Source organism: Hermetia illucens, chromosome 5 (genome assembly GCF_905115235.1).
Source record: "Hermetia illucens chromosome 5, iHerIll2.2.curated.20191125, whole genome shotgun sequence".
Lineage (NCBI taxonomy): Eukaryota > Metazoa > Arthropoda > Insecta > Diptera > Stratiomyidae > Hermetia > Hermetia illucens.
In genome coordinates, this window is record NC_051853.1 from 111,122,908 (window position 1) to 111,144,376 (window position 21,469).

At 41.0% G+C, this 21,469-nt stretch overlaps 1 protein-coding gene across 2 annotated transcripts in view; it reads left to right on the plus strand.

Moving 5' to 3' along the window:
- LOC119656810 (monocarboxylate transporter 12) overlaps positions 1-21,469 on the plus strand; it is a 106,624-nt gene that overhangs the window by 48,068 nt on the left and 37,087 nt on the right. For both annotated transcript variants that reach the window (XM_038063429.1, XM_038063428.1), the window contains exon 2: positions 11,022-11,474. In XM_038063429.1, the coding sequence (XP_037919357.1) occupies positions 11,327-11,474 (148 nt within the window). In that variant the 5' untranslated portion in view covers positions 11,022-11,326. The remainder of the gene's footprint in view (positions 1-11,021; positions 11,475-21,469) is intronic.

Sequence of the window (21,469 nt, forward strand, 5' to 3'; positions counted from 1 at the left end):
CCTAAATGAAGTAGCAGTCTTTTTTTAATGTGTGGATTGAACCCGTCCACGGCTTTCTGGCTGATAATGGATCTACCGCTAATAACACGTCATATAACAACGAGTTCGTTGCCGTTATCACCACCAATTGAAACAATGTTGCTCAGATTTATAAAGCGTTCGACGCATTCGATGCTTTGGTCATAATTGCAGATAGGAAAAGTTCGATGACCTGCCACGGTAATAACCTCGTTTTTGTTATCCAAAACCCACAGCCAAGTCACTGCCATTGACAGCGATAGTGCGCTAGTCAAGAGTGTGACCTAAAACCTTTATGTTATAGAATAACAACTGGTTAGGACGACAGTTTGAACATTCTGCCGCACTGCCTCTCAATACGGCACTTGAACTGATGCAGATTACTGCTGCCAGCTTTACAGTTTTTAGAGCCCAACTGCGATATTATAAGGTCTTTTGCTTTCCCCGATTTCGTTCGTTTGACTACTTCCTCTACTTGAATGGGGCTAAGAGTTGGAATTCCCTGAATGTCGGGAGTGCTTTTGGAAGTGGAATATGCGGAAATTCGTTCATTGAAATCTGCTCGAAGTATTCCCGCCATCTTTGCCGCAGATTGATAATATGTAAGCAGAGTACTGTTTTTGCCATTTGCACAACAGAAGTGTTTGATATCCTGTGCGCGTTGGTGTCAGCTTTTGACAAGAGGATACATATCTCTCTCACCGTGTAGAGCATCCAGCCTATCATAACTATGTCAGTCTCTATGGAGGCGACCAATTACACCAAATGGTTCAACAACTTGTGCTCAAACTGTGGGACAGCGAATCAATGCCTGACGACTGGCAAAGAGTCATAGAAAAAAATCCGTATGGATGGGGATGATCCAGTCCGGAAAGTCTGTAAGGGCAATATCTATGGTAGAAAAAGAAGACGAGGCAGACCCTGCCTGAGATGGAACGATGGCGTAGGTCAGGACGCCAGACAGTTTTGATATCGGATATGGAATACCAATTCAGTTCGGGATGTCTGGAGTTCTTTATTAATGCAGACCTAGACCGGAACCGGTTGTTGCGCCGTTGATGATGATGATAGTCTTTATTCAGTAAAAAATGGACGAAGACGGCTACGGTTTCGTACTAGGGCAGAGGCAACTCATCAGACGCTGCCTTACCTCGGCCCTGGGAGCAGCGTGACCGAAGCAAAACACGGCAAAACAAAAAAACAGTCTTTATTGTCTGTGAGGGTGAGAGATTGTGTTCTTATGAGAATGAAGTCGATTTCTGTCTTACTGTTCCTACTATGCAATGTAAAAAAATGACACAACCATTTAGACCATTGCTCAGTACAAGGGCTTGAATATTAGGTAAAACCGATGATATGTTCATCAAATTTATTTCATGTGCCGGTTGCCGACTGTCTTTTCGCCGACATGACTATTAAGATCACAAGATCACAATGACACAGGTAGTTATCAGCAGGCAGATTATATACCTTTGTGCTGAGCATTTGGCAGGATGCGTCTTTCTTAGCAACGAGGTCAGCTGAGAAAATCGAGCTTCATCTTCCGATCATTAAATCTGTCGACTTCTTTGATGGCGTCACGAAAACTCTCAGCACTAGCATTACCGACACCATATTGAGTGCGTGGATAACTAATATATTTAAATGTATACCCACTTTTACTGTGTTTTACACGTTTTTTGGCCTATCTTTCGACACCACACCATCGAGTGTCTTTTAAAGCACAGATAACAATACAACTTTTGCGAAGGGCTCCGGTAAGTTTCTCCATCTTATTGGTGCCGATAATAGTATTTAGCTTGCTGAGCCGGATTTGTGTAGCCCGGACTAGACTATTTTTCAACACGGCATAACAAGGCCCCGATCCTAGAACCTTTTCGAGGCTTGCTAATTGGTATGAATTGTTTTTCTTTTTTAATGAAGGTGAGTGTGTTTTCGTGCTCTGCCGCATCAGGCCGATTTGTCACCAAGAGAAAACGGATAGGAATAGTATAGAAATTTTATCTATGTTATATTTATTTAAATACGACATCTCAAATAATTTTCCTTTATCTGGTTTGGGCCCAGCATCCTAATAGCCTGACGAAGCTCAAGGTGGCTTGAAGGTATCGACATTCCTTGGACCCTGTTCGGGGCAGTACGTCGCTTTTTTTGCCGTCATATGTCGAGAATGCACCACGTGCGAAAACCACTCCAAATACACTCATGTTAACGCTGTCGGAATCTTAATCGACATTTCTGAAAATTTAAACTCCCCAAAGATTAGCAGGACAATTTCGAGTTGCCGTTTATGCGTTTCACGACTATTATAGTTATCATATCATATACATACGTTTCATATCATTATATCCCTTCTAGTTGATGCACTGAAAGCAATTAATTGTCCTTCTTCTGTGATTTCAACAATATCTTCTACTCCCGCGTCTAAAAACGAAACAAACTGTTCCAACTGGTCCTTTGAATGGGTTTGGGTAGAGCTGATAACTCTACATGGAAAACAACTTGGTACGAAGGTCCGAAGGGAGCCTCGGACTGGATGGATTTATGGATTTTATAACGCCGAATTTGGCAATGACAGCGGACTCACGATTTCGGCATTTTCTCATGAAAAACGCACACCCTGTACAGATCGAATGCTTCCCAGCAACTAACCGATACCCTGTCGCAATATAAGGCTGATGCAACACCGTTGCAAGACATGCGTTAGACAGGGACTGGTTTCTTGGAGAATAGTCACCACACCATATAGTCGCCATTCAGTAGATCATGTGCTCGGAGTAGGGTTCCTATTGAGCCAAACAATGAAACCTGCTGTTATCGGCTTTTAAGAAGTAAGCACTCTCTGCTGGCGAGATGAATTTGGAAATATAGGCCTCATCAAGGTTCACGCCCTTACAGAGGAGTACAGAGTCGGAGAAGGAGACTTTCTATGAGGTAATAGAACGAACCCTCAAAACCTGTACCAGGCATGATGTCAAAATCGTTCTTGGAGATTTTGACAGCCGAGTAGGGACGGAGCTCGTATTGAGGCGATATTTTACGCTTCCATAGCTTACATAACGATGCTAGGACCGCGGATTATTCAATTAACAGTATCGCACGAAATAGTAGTTGGAAGTACCTTGTTGACCGGGTGTTGATTTAACGCCGCCATTTTTCAGCCTTGACGAATACGAGAATAGAGAGGGGGTAATATAGGCTCGTTATCACGTTACTGAGGACCACCAATAAGATATTTTTCGCGATCTTACCAGGTCGAATAACTCCATACGCCCAGAAGATCATTGGCGCAGATTAGATTTTCTTTAAGCGGGAAGCGAAACTGTTGGAATATGGACATCAGTTGCACCATCTTTTCATCGACTTCAAAACTGCCTGCGATAGCTCAGCAAGGGTAAAACGCCTATGAGAGAATTCAGTATTGAGATAAAATTGATAAGACTGACTAGGCTGATGCTGACTAATGTGCGAGGACAGATAAAAAGCAAAGTGGCAACAAAATCAAATAACACTGGTCAAATAAGAATAGTAAAATTACGAGACTACAACTTTGGGACCGTTAATAATTTCTCATATCTAGGGTCGAAAATCACGACTGAAAACAGCTACGACGATGAAATCCACGCACAGTCGTTGGCAGCCAACAGAACCTATTTCAAAACTGTTTCGCTCGAAACGTCCCACCATAAAGCCAAAGTTCTTATGTACAAGACAACGATCTTGCCAGTCCTCATGCATTCCTTGGAGACTTGAGTACCTAACAAAAAAATTGCGAACTTTTAATCGGGTTCGAGAGAACAATTCTCTAAAGAATTTTCCGCGTTTCCGTAGCCTATATAACGACAAAATCTATGAGCGGTAGCATGCCCGTCTGGTTGTGGATAAAATCCGCCTCAATATATTGCGGTTGGCGGGTCACTTAATCTTTATGGATCTGGACAATATCTATGGTAGAATACGCGCGAAACCGGGATGTTTGGAGTTGCTTATTAAGGCAGGCCTAGACCGGATACCAGTTGTTGCGCCGTTGATGATGATCAGTTCCGCAGAAACTGCATGGGTTACTATCAACAGTTCCGTGGGGATTGATAGCAATTTGAAGATGCATAAATTAACTGAAGTGAATTGAAGTCGAAATTACTTTTCCATCTCTGACAAGATGCAATACACTTGAATGATAAAATAACATGGATAACGCAAACAACACCCAACAAATCTGTTTACTTTGAATTCACAAGCAGTAATCTCTAAAAGTTGCCTTATCTTTTATAACCATTGTACTCACAACAGCCTGATTTGTTTTAAAGTTGCACATAACAAAAACAGCCAAGTGGCTCCATATTAGAAATGAAGAATAATACTTTGTTTACGATCTGCTCGGTTATTGTGTATTATGTACTTCTATCTGCATCTCATCATTTCATGGTGATTAACATTATCAGCTAAATTTGAATATGGTAATTTTCATAAGATTAGATCACAAAGAAACCAGTTTTTAACGTTCCGAAGAAAAAACCTTACTGCCTATGTGTTGTACACAATTAGATGCGTAGCATGACTGTTTGCACACCTTTGGAGGGCTTTTCTTTTCTCTCATTCCGATTATTTTCTAAAACTAATATTACTTTGATTGGAAATTAGTTGCAACAAAGGGGATTATGGGGAGCATAGATTTGCGACTGTGATAAGTCATGTCCGCAGAAGAAGAATACAGAAAATTAGTAAGGGGTCTAAATGTGTAACCTATGACATAAAGTTTACCAAGTTTTATCCCCAGAAACTATCTAATTGCTACAAATGTCTAGCTGCGTACTCAGTCAGAAGTTTATTACATGAATGAGCCGTAAAACCTTCAATATCTGGAGTGTCTAATTGTTTGAATATGTAGCTTTTGTCACGATCACGTGAATCAGGGTTTTCATCATCATCTAGTCATTAAAGCTGAAAATAGCTGAAAAGCTGAAATTTGGGAAGTAGAGGTGGCATAAGAAACAAAAGTGCCACTCACTCACCTCCACCTCTTTATGTAAAATAAGATGTAATAGACATCGGTTTCATTTGAAAAAGTATATATATGCATATAGACAATTTATTGGAGGAAATCTTCTTCTTTTTTTTCAGCCTTTGTCCCGTTCACAAGCGGGGTCGGCTCGTCGTGATCGGCTTCGCCATTTGGCTCTATCGAATGCCTGATCTGGGTGCAATCTCGAGGCTTTCAAATCCCCATCCAGCGTATCAAGCCACCGTTGCTTAAGTCTGCCTTTTGGTCGTTTACCATCGACTTCGATGTTCAGACCAATCTTAGCAAGTGAATTCTCGTTTGCACAAATTGCGTGACCATACCATCGAAGACGCCTCTCTCGCAACTTTTCCACGATCGGTGCAACCCCATAACGATCGCGCATATTCTCGTTTCGGAATTGATCTAAACATGTGACGCCACTAGTCCAACGTAGCATCTTCGTCTCCATTACCGCAAGACGCCGTTCATTGTCTTTTATGGTCGGCCAACACTCAGAACCATAGAGAGCGACTGGACGGACGACATTGCGGTAAATTTTAGATTTGAGACGTTCGTTGATACGTCGATCACAAAGGACACCAGTTGTGGAACGCCACTTCGTCCAGGTTGCGTTAATACATGAAGCAATTTCATAACGCAGCTCTCCATTGGCTGATAGCGTTGACCCTAGGTATTTAAATCGCTCAGTTCTGGGCAGATCACTGCCGCTGACAGTGATTGTGCCTGTTTCATGGGGATCGGTCGTCAAAAATTCAGTTTTATTTAAATTCAATCTGAGACCGTGTTGCGTGAGGCGATCATTCCATTTTTGAACAAGTTGCTCGAGATCGTTTTTGCTATCAGATGCTAGGAAAACATCATCTGCATATAGCAGTGTGTAGGGCGCTAGACGTTGGATATCCCGTGTGACGGTGTCCATAACAAGGACAAAGAGGAGTGGTGAGAGGGCACTTCCTTGATGAACATCAACAGAGACACGAAGCGGTTTTGATACACGCGCCATACTTCGAACTTTACTTTTCGGATCGTGGTAAAGCAATTGAACCCAGCGCACGAGTTCTTCTGGCACGAAGTGTTGTCGTAAAGCATACCAGATGAGTTCGTGTGGTACACGGTCAAACGCTTTCTCTAGATCTAGAAAGGCAATGTAAAGAGGGCGATGCTTCTCACGGTGTTTCTCCATGAGTAACCGCGCAGCGTGTATTGCGTCAGTAGTTCTGCAGTTCTTGACAAATCCGGCTTGATTCACGGTTATTTCAACGATTTCGCGAATACGGTTGTCAAGAATGCGTTCAAAAATTTTCATGGTATGGGAAAGTAACCGGATCGGACGGTAATTTAAACATTCTGCTGGACTACCTTTCTTTTTCCATATTGGAACAGTGGTACTTTCTTGCTTTCTTACTTTAATGAACACCGACAGAAAAAGCTCTTTGTAGTACTTTCTTGCCAGTCAGATGGTGTTCTTCCTTCCTGAATAACCCGGTTAAAGAATTCACTGAGGCACAGTGTTGGGTCCCAGCTCTTCGCTTTCCAGAGCTCAGATGCGATGTCGTCAGGTCCTGTTGCTTTCCCCGATTTTATTTGCTTTATTGCCTCCTCGACTTCAGTTGCGCTGACTGGTGGAACTGCTCCAAATGTCGGCAATGATTGTGGAAGTGGAGGATAAGCAAATTCTTCTGTTGAAATCTGCTCGAAGTATTCTCGCCATCTATCCGTCGCGGCTCGACGGTTAGTGAGCAAAGTACCATTCTTGTCATTAACACAACAGAAGTGTTCGATATCCTGTGTGCGTTCATCACGGCTTTTAGCAAGTCAATACAGATCTCTCTCGCCATCCCGAGTGTCCAGTTTATCGTAAAGATTTTTAAAATGGTTCGCTCGGGTGACAGCGAATGCCAACACCATATTGAGTGTGTGGGTTACCAAAATAGAGAAGTTTGTAGCCATTTTTACCGCGTTCGCGTTCAACGTCGCGGCTTTTGGCACCAGACCATCGGGTTTCTTGCAGAGCGCAGATGTCAATGCACCTTTTCCGAAGGGCTCTTGCGAGTTCCTCGGTCTTTCCAGTTAGGGTTCCAACATTTAGCGTGCAGACAGGTATTTGTTTTGTTCGTTGTGTGCGGACTAACTTGCTTACGTCCTGACGCCGTCCATGCGTCACGAACCCTCGCCCATTTCTCGACAGGACCGGGGCCCGTCCTGCCGCGTCGACTGAGGTGGACGCCCTGGCATTTCTCCGAGGCTTTTGACTCAATCCGATCATCATGTTTGTAACGACATTGTATGCATTTTCTTGGTCGACCTGTCGCGGGGCCTGTCACTAAGAGAGATCAGGTAGGATTTAGCATAGTAGGATAACTCCAACTATATTCTATTTATCTCTTTCCCTGATCTCAGCATTTTATTTTTGTTTTACTGAGGATAGTACAGAGTACGTTGCCTGAAACCCTCCTCCTTTACCTGGGCTTGGGACCAGCATACTATGTTAATAGCATGGCGGAGTTAATTTATTGGAGGAAATAATATAGTATAATAACACGATACGGGAAGTAAAGGGAGAAAACTTCACGAATTTCTTTGAAGGCATTGAACAATCCACAAATGTATCTATTAGACCATGTATTAGGCCAAAGACATAATATTCCTGACTGAAAAGGATGAAGGGAAGGAAGGAAGAAGGGAAGTCCACTAAAAATGAGAAGAACTGTTACACCCTTCCTGGCACTTATCCGCTAAGATCCTATCCTATGCTAGAAGGCAATATCATGCTGTTTAAGATCCCCATAACAGGAGGAACGGAGGCAAAGATACTTGAGAGTAACGAAAGAGGTAAAGTTGGAAGCCAGCTGTACTGGAAACTTCAAACTCCATTTGAAAGTAGTAAGGGGCCGTTTTGGGATGCATACCAGGGCTTGGAATGGGATAAAGGTTGTTTTCATTTCGAAAGCGCACAAAGAATTAATTTCACCCTAATCTTGCAGGAAAATTCGCCTGACATATTTCGTACTGTAGTAGAGAAACTCCCGAACAACTACATTAGTAAAATGAATGAAGATGCAACTATCTCAATACCAACTTCATGTTGAGGTTGTTCCGCACCAATATTGTTCTTGTGCTGCTATATTTGAGTAGCAGTTACTCTATAGTTCCAAACTTTCATCAACTCTTGTCTGAGTCTGTCATGGACTACTTTGGTCTGAGACAATAACGAATGAAGAACTTTGCCTACGGGGTAAATACCAATAGACGTGTTGAATGGAAGGCGGGAGTGGTGGTAGATAGGTCAGATAGGTCAGATAACTAGTATGGGAAGAAATGAAAACTTCAGTGTGGATTTTGGAAGGCCAATGTTTGTGTCGCCCTAAAGCTAGTAGCAGGTACAGAACAGTAAAAGAAAAGTCCGTATTTCTCGGCACGCCCCGAAGCGAAGTTGAAGCACATTGCCAAGAACCGGCAGAGATGGCGCGTAGTGGTGCGTGATGTGCTATTGACATGTCGAAGGCATATTGAGAGGTTCTCTTAGAATGGACTCCTCTTCATCTCAACGTATACATATGAAGGTGATGAAGGTGAAGACACCAAGCTTTGTAATATCCTCCCATAAATTTAACGTTATCTTATTTCTAATCCGAAACTGATTCGACAAATTCGACTAGCAGACTCGTCTAAGCGGGCTTACGTAAGCTTTGAAATGGAAATAAGAAATGAAAAATGCAATTTGTAAGGGTCTTTTTGCTTTGTTTTATAAGTCTTCTAAACTTGCTGTAGGTTCACCACTAATGCAATGGAAGGCTATCCGACTTGCAGTTTAACACATTGTCAGAGAAAACAAGGCGCCATATATTTCGAATTTAAACCCCGTTCTTGCTTGATTTCCCTTTTCTATCAGGTCAGTTTTGAAGATACTGAGGAATAAGATCACTTAGCTGGATGGTTGAAAGTTCTCGAACTTCGGCGATGACAGTTCCTTGCAGATTTTCAATTTATTGTGGTAAATTTGTTTTGTAAAAGGTTTTTTTGAAACCGCAGCATGTCGGAGTTAATATAAATAATATGGTACTGACTACTTGGGTGTAAATTTCTACGTCATGTTTAATCACACTTGGGCTGCTCCCGCTCATCAAGCTTGCGGGTGGTCTTTCGGAGCGGCAATATGGGTTTCGGCGAGCCCGTTCTACGGTCGATGCAGTAGCAAAGGTCGTGGAATTGGCTCGAAATGCAATGGCTATGGGCAAATGCTGTGCTCTAGTGACGCTGGACGTCAAAAATGCTTTTAATTCAGCCAACTGGGGCTGGATTAAGGGCGCTTTGGCCAAACTGGGTGTTCCTAGCTACTTGGCTCGGCTCATCGAGATTTACTTTTCGGACAGACTTCTCTGGTACGAGACGGGCGAAGGGCCGAAGGAGTGCATTGTGGCAGCAGGTGTGCCTCAAGGTTCTGTATTGGGACCGCTGCTGTGGAACATAATGTATGACGGAGTGCTTGGCCTTCGCGTGCCGGAGGAGACAACGCTGATTGGTTTTGCGGACGACCTGGCGGTAGTTGCAATTGCAAAGCATCCCTAGGACGTGAAGCCATTCACACCATCAAGTCATGGTTACGAATGGCCAAGCTGGACCTGGCGGACGAAAAGACAGAGGCGGTCCTCATCACCAGCCGCAGGAAGAACAACACGGTTACCATCCAGGTTGGTAATCGTGAGGTCGTCTCAAAATCGGTTGTCAAATACCTGGGGGTGATGAACGATGCCAAGCTGAGTTTCAAGGGATACTTGGATTATGCGCGAGAGAAGGCAGCAAATGCCAGCTCATCCCTTGCAAGGATGATGCCTAACGTGGGAGGGCCGAAGTATAGTCGCAGGTTACTCATCGCGGGAGTGGTGAGGTCGATCCTGCTATTCGCGGCCCCTGTCTGGGCGGGAGCGTTGAACCACGCTGTCAACCGGACGAAGGTAAGTTCGGTATACCGGCCAATTGCGCTAAGGGTGTGCAGCGCATTTAGGACGGCGTCGACGGAGGCAGTGTGTGTCATCGCAGGAATGATCCCTATAGATCTTCTAGCGAGCGAGGCACACTGGCTCTATGAAAAACGGAAGGCAAATCCAGCCGAGGTGAATGCGGATTTCCGAAAAGTGGCAAAGTGGCAAGTGGCAACAACGATGGGATAACTCCGACAAGGGCCGGTGGACCCATACATTGATCCCGTGTATCGAGAAATGGGTCAACCGAAAGCACGGAGAATTGAATTACCACCTGACACAGTTCCTTACGGGACACGGTGGCTATAGGAAGTACTTGCATCGCTTCGAGTTGGACGAGTCTCCCAACTGTCCTGAATGCGGTGCTACACTCGAGGACCCGGAGCATGTTATGTTCCATTGTCCCAGATTTCTGCAGCAGAAAAGGAGGTTGAATAGCATCTTAGAGGCGGACATCGAGCCCTCGAACCCGGAGGAAGAGATGCTGAAGTCGGAGGAAAACTGGATGGCGGTAAATGAGACAGTAGCCGTGGTGCAGACAAAACTCCTGGAGTTGAATCGAACTCGGAAGGCGGCGCGACGGAGACGTGACATGGACGAGCTGGTATAGCGAACCAGAGCCTCCCCCGCGAAGTAATACTTCACGGTGGTCCCGCGGGGAGGGGCGGAAGAGTGGGGGTGGTTTTAGTGGGTGCGAATCCCACACACTGCTGCAACTCGGCGCAGCAGCGTCTTTCTAAGATTTCCATCTACATCCATACAAAAAAAAAAAAATCACACTTGGTCGATTATCTCCACATACCAATCATGCATATAAAGGGCCAGTGTATGTATTGATGCCGAATGTGCATACAGCAGTTGTGCTTGTTCACAGGATTTTTGTTTTGTATATTCAAATTGAAAATCTAAACCGTTTTCTTTATTTTTTTATCTATTTCTATCTATTTTAATTATCTGACAGTGTCAAAACAATGAAATGTTTTCTTTTTGAATTTCAGTGTAATCATTCATCACGGCCAATTAAAACTGTAGAGGACATTAGCACGGTTGAGAAACTTGGAAGATTTGAATTGTTACTTTTTGCGGCTTCTTCCTGTTGAAAACTCAATGTCAATTACTCCATGTGATCTATTTATGTTTTGCTTTTTGATTAATTTTTTTTCGCGACGCAATGAGATCCATATAAAGGAAGCAATCGAAGTGATTACAAGGCGACTGAATTGCCATATTTGCTTTGAACGAAGCAACAGATGTAACGGGAGAACTTATCATTTGACAATTATTTGAAAATATTTTAATTACAATGGCTGGTCATGGACCCCCAACGCAACGGAAAAATGCTCAAAATGAATTCGACCTCGACGAAGACACACTGGACGAGCTCCCAAAGCCACCGGATGGAGGATGGGGATGGGTGGTTGCGTTTTCATCGTTTTTGATTCACATTATAAGTAAGTATAATTTAATAGTTGACATTTTAGAAGGAAATTGGCAAATTTGTGTAAAACTTAACGTAGAATATTCATACGATATTTAATACTTCTTTTTTAAGGTTTTAATGATATGAAATTTGGTAGAAAGATGGTACCTTGCATTAGTTTTGACATTAGCTGCAAAGGGGTGGAGTTGCAGGTTTGAGAATGGTCAGTTACTTCAAGGACCCGTTCCCAGATACTACTCAACCCAGATATCTGAAAAGAAATATGGTAGTTCATGGACATGATATCTAGACCTCAAGATACACTCCTTGTCAAATAAAGTTAATAATAGAGTTTAGCATATTTATTATAAGTTATTTTTTAGAAATTGGATGCGAACCCTCTTGCGTTTATTCGAAAATCATCAGCTTTTGCAATAACATGGGCTATGCTATAGAGCATGATACTACTAAGTTTGGGGGAAATCCCACTATTACTAACATCCCACTATTACTAATAGGAAAAATTTGCCTCTTCTATGCAAATTTCTTGCATCCTGAGACTTTGAATGTCAGTATCATTCTTAAAGTAAGAGGATAATAATCTCGGGCGAACAAGTTAAAGTAACAAATTCGTTCCTTTATAAATCAGGGTGGGAAACCAGAAGTTGGACACCTCAGATATGAAAGATTTTGTATTTGTGTTATGTATGGAATTTTCAATGTGCGTTTATCCATTTCTACATAGCTAAAAATTTGTTTATGTATTTCCAAATCCGAAGGTATATATACAATTTGAAGACATAAATGTTATACTCATCCTGGACAACCAAATATTGTCCACCAAATATTGGTGCTGCTGAAAAGTTCATAGGCTAAGATAGAAAAAAATTGATTTTATTATTCAATATAGTTGCCTTTGAGGGCAATACAATGATTATAGTGGTCATACAATTTGCCGATACCATTTTTGTACTACGATTTGTTTTTAATCTGAAAATAGCCCTCAAGTTCGGCGATTACCTCTTCATCGGCGTTAAATTCATTTCCAGCGAGTATTCCTTTGAGATCTGAGAACAAATTTGGAAAATACGGTGGATGCGGAAGCAATTCGAGGCCTAATTCGTGCAATTTTACCATCATTTTGATTGATTAATTGTAACACGGTACATTGTCTTGATGAAACAGCACTTTCTTTTTCCTGCTAGTGCGTCTTTGCACACTTTGGAGTGTGAAATAATGAAGCCATGTTTCGTCCATTTTCAATATCGACGCATAAATTCAAGGTTTTTTGTGGAATAAAAGTTTCAAACATTGTTCAGAATCATCAACTCGTGGTTGTTTTTGATCGATTGATGATTTTCCTGGAATAAAGTTTATCAAGCCAAGCTTTGGCTTCAACAAAATTCTTTTTTTCCCCAAAAATCAGTACTTTTTTAACACACATATGGATTTAATACTAATAATGCCATTTGTGTGTTAGCCTACGAACTTTTCAACTCAACTGTTACATATACATCTATGTACGCATCTAGATTGATCGTACATATCTGAATATTTCTGCTTTACTTCATACACGGAAGTCAATATCGCTCGCACTGAAAATATTCTCAAACATTTATCCAAATTGGATGCTATGAGCAAACTTTGATTAATATACATCGCTATACATATAGAACATATCCTATGTATAATGTCACCCGGGTGGTAAATTTATGTAAAAATTGAAAATTTTGACCTAGTATAACTTTGTTAGTATTTGTAGGACTTTTTTCAAATTTATTATGCCGTATTTTTTTTCTTTATGCTTCGTACTTCTGGAATGAATTTATGTGGAACTTTTGATCCAGATCCACTGTATTATCGTGTTAACGGTTATTATTGTCTCATAAAGAGGCTTCCTTATTAAAATTCGAACTGAGAGAAAATTAGTGCACCTGTATATTTGAGGGTACAGATGAGGAATCTATATTGTTCCGAAGTAATATGAGAGTACTTGTTCGTTTCCAATTATGCGAATGCGAATAATCAAATCGCTCAGTTCTCGGTAAGTCACAGCCCCTGTCAGTGACAGTGCCTGTTTCATTGCGGTGGTGGTAAAAAACACAGAGATAGTGGTCATGAGGCGACCATTCCATTTTGAAGAAGTCGCTCAAGATAAGCTTCGCTATGTGACGCTAAGAAAACATCTTCTGCATAAAGCAGTGTGTAGAAGGCTGAATGTTGGAAGTCCGAGTGACAATGTCCACAACAACAATAAAGAAGATTGGCGTTTCTGCTTCTAGACAGCTGCCGACTGCAGTTGGATATCGTCATTCTAAAGTTAAGTATGACCAGTTGCTTAGACTCTTATGTGGATAATACTTTTGGTTTGATCCCATGTTTCTTCAATATTCGTAATGGTCGCAGCCGCGTATGTGAGATCATTTCTTGTAATTTCTTACGGTGTCGCCACCGGTCGCCAAATTCACGGTGGGGTAGTATATTCCTCGGATTGCTTCAAAGGAGGCTTGATTCGCAGGATAAAATCAACGGCGTCATTGAGGTGCGGCGGTGCCGTAAAGATCGACTTTTGAAAGTGACACTTAAAAAATGACGGTGTCTTTTGACTTGCGTTTTGCAGTTTCCAATATAAAATATAGGAAGATGGACAACCGTTTGACAAACTATGTCTTATTTGTGAGGATACCAATCTGTAGCATGTAGATAGGAATTTTTGTGGCTCAAACCAGTTTACATATATCCAGTTCAGTTCATTGATGAAAAACAATTACTCGTTTTTCGACAGAACCTCGAATGGCCGTGTCGACAGGGATACACGCCATGGCATTTTTCCGAGGTTTGTTAATTGGCATGACCTCTTTTTCTTTTTTATCCACCTTTAATGCATTTTTGTCGCCCTGTTGCTGAACCTTTCATCAGAGAGGTCAACTATGGCTCAGCATAGTGAAGTCAATCCAAGTATGCTTTATTTGTCTCTGTTCTGTATAAAATAAAACCTTATTAAAATCGGTTTACTTTTAGTTTATTATTTCTCACCTGCTTTTGTTGAAAACGGCTACACCGATTAAAACGAAATTTGGTGTACACATGGAAACTAAGAAATTCCACGCTCAGCGTTAATATGAATGGAGTTTAAAGAGGCTTCCGCATTCATGCAAAGGTGGTGTAGATTTTTTTTTCTCACAATTTACCTGTGTGGGGTATCAAATGAGAGATTTCAATTAGTGCTTTTACGAACAAATCTTAGTTTTAACATCTGTTATAGAATGAGGGAGTCTTGGATCAAAAAGTACAAACTTATCGTGAGACAGGATTGACTTTCAAAAATTATCCAACCTAAGGATCCAAAAAAATTAAGCTGGTGCATTTATATAAAAGGTAGGCTTCAAAATATATCACACCCCGATATCGGTCCAAATGAATTTAATAATAATAAATTACCAAAGCATACGCAGAAATGATTAAATCTATTGGCACGAGATTTGATAGAAAAGCGTAACTGTGAACCCCTACACATTGCTGAACGTTGAAATTAAAGGGATAAAAGGGATACAGGTAAAAGATGAGCGCAATTTTTTTCCACCGAATATAACCATGTGAGGTGTGAAATGAAAGTTTCCGATTAGTAATTTTCGAAGTAGTTAGATTAGTGTTGATATTGGTTGGAAAAGGGAGGAGTGCGGGGGTTGGAATGGGATTAATTGTTTCAAGGACCCGTTCTCAGAAACTTCCCACTACATAGTGCACATATTGCTTAGGTCTATGTTACGATATTTGGTTAAATAAAGTTTATAATAGCACATTGTTTTATTTAAAAAGTCTACTAAGAACTCGCCTTGATCCTGGATCCGTAAAATTGCGCGCGTAATATAGGTTTTAATATGAAATCGCATGATCATCGCATTGAATATCGATATGAAAACATTCTTACATAAGAAATCAACAAAATTTTTCATAACTTGGGCGCGACATTTCTGTTGTATCTGTTTGAAGTCACTTCGGCACACTTGGCAAATGGTGAAGTAGCTATTATCGATATAGTACCTCCCAGGACAAAATAGCCCTGAAAAATAGTGCACAAATATACGCCATTTAAGTACAAATTGTAATGACAAATGCGAGTTTATTATGACCCAACGACCATCTTGAGTGGCCGGATATGGCCAAGGGGGAAGAGCTATCTCAAAAAATCTAAAAAGTTGGTAAAATTGACTGGGAAGATCCAACCGCAAATATTGAAACTCCACCGAAATGTTCTGTCGATACGCATTTGCTTGCCACTTTACTAGCCAGGCTCGGGGATGTAGGGGCGCCGGAGGGGCTTTGAATAGTGCAATTCCTCACTTGTCATTTAACTAAACTTCACGTGTCCTTATACCAATGTGTGGGTCCGCATCGGAATCTGAAAAACTAAACAAGATGTTTAAGAGGTATGGCTTATGGCGTCCCCACCCGGCCTTAACATCCTCAGGCCATTATATTTGAGGCTGCCGTTGTTGTGAGTCTCGCGGAGAAGAGAAGGTAGGAAGAGTAAGCCCTCAAATCAAAGGAAATTTGCTCCAATTCATTTCAACATAATTTTAAAAAAATCATGTAAAGCAATAAACTAACATAATTCATGAAGAAACATAGTAAATTTAAACAGATGCTAACAATCAAAAAAAAAAAGATAAAATAACAGATTAAAATTGAATGCTTGATAATAAAAATATCAATATTCAGAAAAATTGAAAAGAATAAAATTGGATATTAAAAAAATAGAAAAGGATAAAATATATAAATTTACATAAAACATAAATAATCGCAATAATCAAAGGAAATATAATGGAAACTTTGAAAATATGTAAGAATAAGAATGAAATAAATAAATAAAATACGAAAAGGTCCTTCTGTTTCAGAGCTTTTAAAGGAAAGGGCCTCCAAGGATATCCCTTGTTTCTCATATAAGCTGTACTTGTGCCTTAAGTTCAAATGTGTATAAAAATCCAATCCTTCAACAAAATATATAATAAGTTCTTGAAATTTAAAGTATTACATAGTAGTTCGTTTCCGTGTTCTAAATGGTTTAGATAAATTTAAGTGTTTTTCTTTCGGCAAGTTTCACGACAAATCACGGATTAATTTAGGTTAGGTTAGGTTTTGTGTAAAATACGTAGGAGTGAGCCAGTGCTCTGGGCGTAAGATCCCTGTAGTGCCCGAAGCATCAGTGACGAGCGGATGAGAGATTCATTCCCATTTCCAACAGCACTTGCAGCCGCTTTCGGTTACGCTGTTTCGCAGGCAGACGCCAAGCAGTATCTGATGAGTTTGCCTTTGCTCTGACGTATGAAAACCTCAGCAAATACTTTTTGGAATATAATATTTTGCCCTGTTCAAAAACAGGTTCTTTTTTGGCTTCCATAATTGAATACGTTGCTATCGAACAATAAAAATCTATGTTTTTATGGTTTACGTCATTCTATTCCGTCATGATTTAACACAAAAAATGTGCACCTCTATTGTTTATTATTTTCCTAGGAAATGCTTGAAATTTTAGGTTGCACTCAATGTTATCTTTAAAATATATCTATAGATTCCGATGTTTTTCATGGAAGGAATGCGTTTTATTCGTTGTTTATGTTGTTCGTAAAACGTTATCTATACTTCATACTTATGTATATGTATAAATATACTTGGTCGTTGATGCGTAGTGTGTGAGGTTTACATTTCTTAAAGAGAGAAATGAAAGTGTCAAAGTTTTTGCAATTTGTTTAAAATTATTTAAAATAGGTAATATTTTTTAAACAGAGCAAAAATAGTAATGAGTTTATAATTGCTCATTGAGTTATTTATGGAAATTATTCAACCTATTACAAATAAATACATTGAGTGAAAAACGAGTTGATAAAACTAAAATGAAACGAAAAGACAATGCACAAATCAAAACTCGGACAACAGTTACTGACCCCTGAATAACCGACAACCCTGCGTAGAAATCGCAGCTAAATTCACGTTTTACTTTTGATATATTCAACAAAATTCTCAATAAATTAAATTCTTATTTAACATGTGTGAAAGTGTAACGAGTTTGTAGATTCGAAAACTAATCCGGAAATAGATAGAGATTTAAAGATACATTGCACACTTTGCACTAATAAATGTTTTTTGATCCTTGATACAAAGGCTACAATGTACGCTCTTGACTTTTGCGCAATTGTCTCCATATTAAGAAAATGAAACAAAAGAATTGGGGCATTAGCCCTACTGGAAATTTGTGGGATTATTTAAACCAAAAAGTAAGGTAGCATTCTGGAATTGTTTTGGCTGATTAAAATCCATCAGATTTTTATATTATACGGGTTTAATCCATGCTTCATGCTCCATCTCCAAACGGTAACGAAAAATAATAGAGTTCACACACAAAATTGTTTGTTGTGAACGATGTAAATAACTTTGCCTCCTTTTTACTGCCCAAATTGAGCTTGTTTTAATTTTTTTTTTAATTTTTAAACGGAACATTTATTTTCCATGGAAAGTGTTTTACATATTGATTTTCTTTTTGGAAATATAATAAATGGAGGACCTTCAACTAATATGATTTTTTCTCTTTTTTCTCTTGCACCGATTGTATTTAGCATATATTATTTGACTTACCCTACAGTAAACTCCACCATTTGTTTTTCCCCGAAACGGGGTATGTCTGATTCCACAACAAACTGAACCCGCCTCAAGAATTGTTGCTAGACATGTGATTGAACTACGATCCTTGATCCTCGTACGTAATGCGCTCAGTCGGTATGGGGGTGCGATTTTTCTTCTGTTTGCTTCCACTTTCAAAGACGATGCCCAGACTTTAGCTGCATAAAGCAAGATGGAGCTAACAACACTCGAGCTCAGGAGCCGACGGCTTTGCCTAGGACCACCTATATTTGGCAACATTCTTGCCAACAATGTAGCCAGTCCGGAAGCCTTGGTTGCTAAATTTTCAAGATGAGAGTTGAATTTCAGTCTTTGATCAACCATGGGTCCTAGGTACTTAAGCGTTGGCTGCGACTGCATTATGTGCTCCAATTCTGATCTTTATCGACGTCTGCTTCCTTCGCTTTGTAATCAAAACTGCCTCGGTTTTATGCTCAGCGAGTGTCAGACCAGCTTTCTCTAGCCAAGATATGATCTCAAAAATTGTCTCGATTGTGAGTACCTCGATCTCATGAATGTCTTGTGCGACGATAGTTACTCCGATATCGTCTGCGAAACCAATGATTGTCACTCCTTTGGGTAGTTGCAACTTTAAAATTCCGTCATACATTATTATCCACAGGAGAGGACCGAGGACTGATCTTTGCGGAACCCCGCAGGTTGTTGTATACGTCTTCGGTCCATCGTCCGAATCGTAACACAATATCCTCTCCCGAAGAAATTCCATGACTATGTGCACCAGATATTTAGGAGCGCCCAATTTGGCTAAAGCCGCAATTATTTTGCTCCAATTTGCCGTATTAAAGGCATTCTTCACGTCGAGAGTAACTACCGCGCAAGATTTATTGGCCTCCATTACCTTTTTCCGCAATTTCCGTCACATCTACCAATGCTGATGGCATTGACGGTAGATCTTGCCTTTTGGAATCCGAACTGCCTGTCTGAGAGACCACCCTCCCTTTCTGTGATTAGTACAAGCCTGTTGAAGATGACCCGTTCGAAAAGTTTGACGATGCCGTTTAGCAGGCATATAGGTTTATAAGACGAAGGATCACCCAAAAGTTTATTTGGCGTCGGGATTAGCACAAGCTTCTGTTTCCGCTACTCTTCCGGGAAAATCCCATCTATGAGGCTCGTCGTAAATGCTTCAGAGAACCACCTTGGCACTGTCTCGACGGCCACTGTCAGTACTTTATTCGGAATGCCGTCTAAACCTGGGGCTTTATTTTCGGCAATCTTCTTCGCGGCTTCCAAGACTTCTTTCGTGGTTACCTCGGGAATTTCACCGGGATCTACCTGGACAGTGGGTAAGTTCGACTCACTTGAAACGTATGGGAAGAGAGTGCTAAAGATTTCGGTGGTGAGCGCTTTCCCTTGATTGTTGCCATAACTGCCTTGTATGCACCTCCCCATGGGTCGAAGTTCGCTTCCTTTCATAACCTCTTGAAGTGTTCAGTTTTACTTCTAGAGATGGCAGCTTGCAATTCTTTCCTCGCCTTCTTATATTGGTTGTACAACTCTTCAGACTCCGACCGGTTTCTGCTACGTTGGGTGTGTCTTCCGGCTTTAAGGCAAACTTTACGAAGTTCTTCGATTTCGGCATTCCACCAGAAGTTGGGCATTCGTTTTTTTAGTAACGTGCGGCGAGGCATGGGAGCGTCACAAGCTTTTTGTAACTTTTCAAGGACCTGCGCCACTTTTTCTCGTGCATTTCCCACCGGCATCGCTTCTTGCAGAAGTATTTCCTCGAACATTTCTTCATCAAGTTTTTTGGCTGTCCAACCCGATACTGCAGTGTTCTTGATTCGCTTTCCTCCTGTCGTAGGCTCCATCTGGAAGATGATAGCCTGATGGTCACTGTGTGTATATTCCTCGCTCACCTGCCATTGGAGATCCTTAGATAATGAATCGCTAACAAAGGTGAGGTCTATTACCGATCCCATATCCCGTCTCCGAAAAGTATTGACGTTGCCAGTATTTGCCAAAACAACATTCAGACGTGAGAATACTTCAAGCAATATGCGGCCTCTAGCATTTGTTTCGCGACTTCCCCAATCTTCGGCCCAAGCGTTAAAATCGCCAGCTATTATTATTGGGTTGTGGCGGCTTGCTTCGGAAGCTAATTTTTCCAACATCAATGCGAATTCATCTAGCGTGAGGCTCGGCGCAGCGTAGCAGCTGAATACGTGAATGCCGCCTACCTTAGCTCGTGTGAATCCGTCTTCTATCCTATTGCTCGTATTTTCGATCGCTCGGTTTCCGCAAGTCCAGATTGCCGCTTTGCCGCTTCTGTCTGATACAAAGACACCACTGTGGAAGCCTTTGTAATATTCGCATATAATGGCAACGTCAATTTCATGTTCCAGCACGCTTTGAGTCTGTCTGTCTATCTGTCTGTCACAGGCAATTTTCTCAGAAACGGCTATACCGACTGACACGAAATTTGGTGAGAAGGTGGGAACTGTGGACCCCCAGACATGCAGTGACTGACATCTTTCTAGGTTGAGATTTAAGGGGGGTTCCCATACATGTAAAAGGGGAGTGTAAAATTTTTTTTCACCAAATATAGTCATGTGGGGTGTCAAATGAAAGGTCTACTTTCCGAAGCCGGTATTTGCTTTGAAATTTGTTACAAAGGCGGGGAGTGGGAGAAGTGGAAAGTGATGATTTCTTCAACGGACCCATTCTCAGAAACTACCCAACCGAAAATCTGAAAAAGTCATGAAGCTCCATATAGTGCCCAGGCCTCAAAATACTCTCCATATCGATATCTGTTCAAATTAAGTTAATAATAGTATATTACCATATTTTTCGGGGAAATTGAGTGAAACCCGCCTTAAGTTTATCCCAGAGTTATAAAAGTCGGTAGTGCTATAAAATATAATATGAGGCATATTATCCCCAAGTTTGATCAGAATCTTACTATTAGTGACAAAGTTACAGTAGCTCAAAGTTGTCTTTACCGTGTAAATTTACAACCCGTACTAAATCTGACATGCTAAATGCGTATACATAACGGGCCACGTACAAATGGGATAGTTCTAGACTCAAATATACTCTCACAAGAAGCAAACAAAATATTTCATACCTGAAGCGCCCAGCTTCCGGTTTCCCGACTTGTTTGGTGTTTACCCTCAGCCCAACTCTCTACCTACCTCTGTTTCCAATTCCAAAGCAATTTGGCCACTGTCCATAAGCCGGTGAGAGAGCAACAGATGTGATGTCATTGTCCATTGAACTCTGTGTCTGCGTGCATACATTCCAGCAACCAATAATAGTGTCACATATTAGGTCAGTCTCTATCTGGGGCGTTTTTGACGTTTCGGTAATAGTAAAGTTTAGAAATTT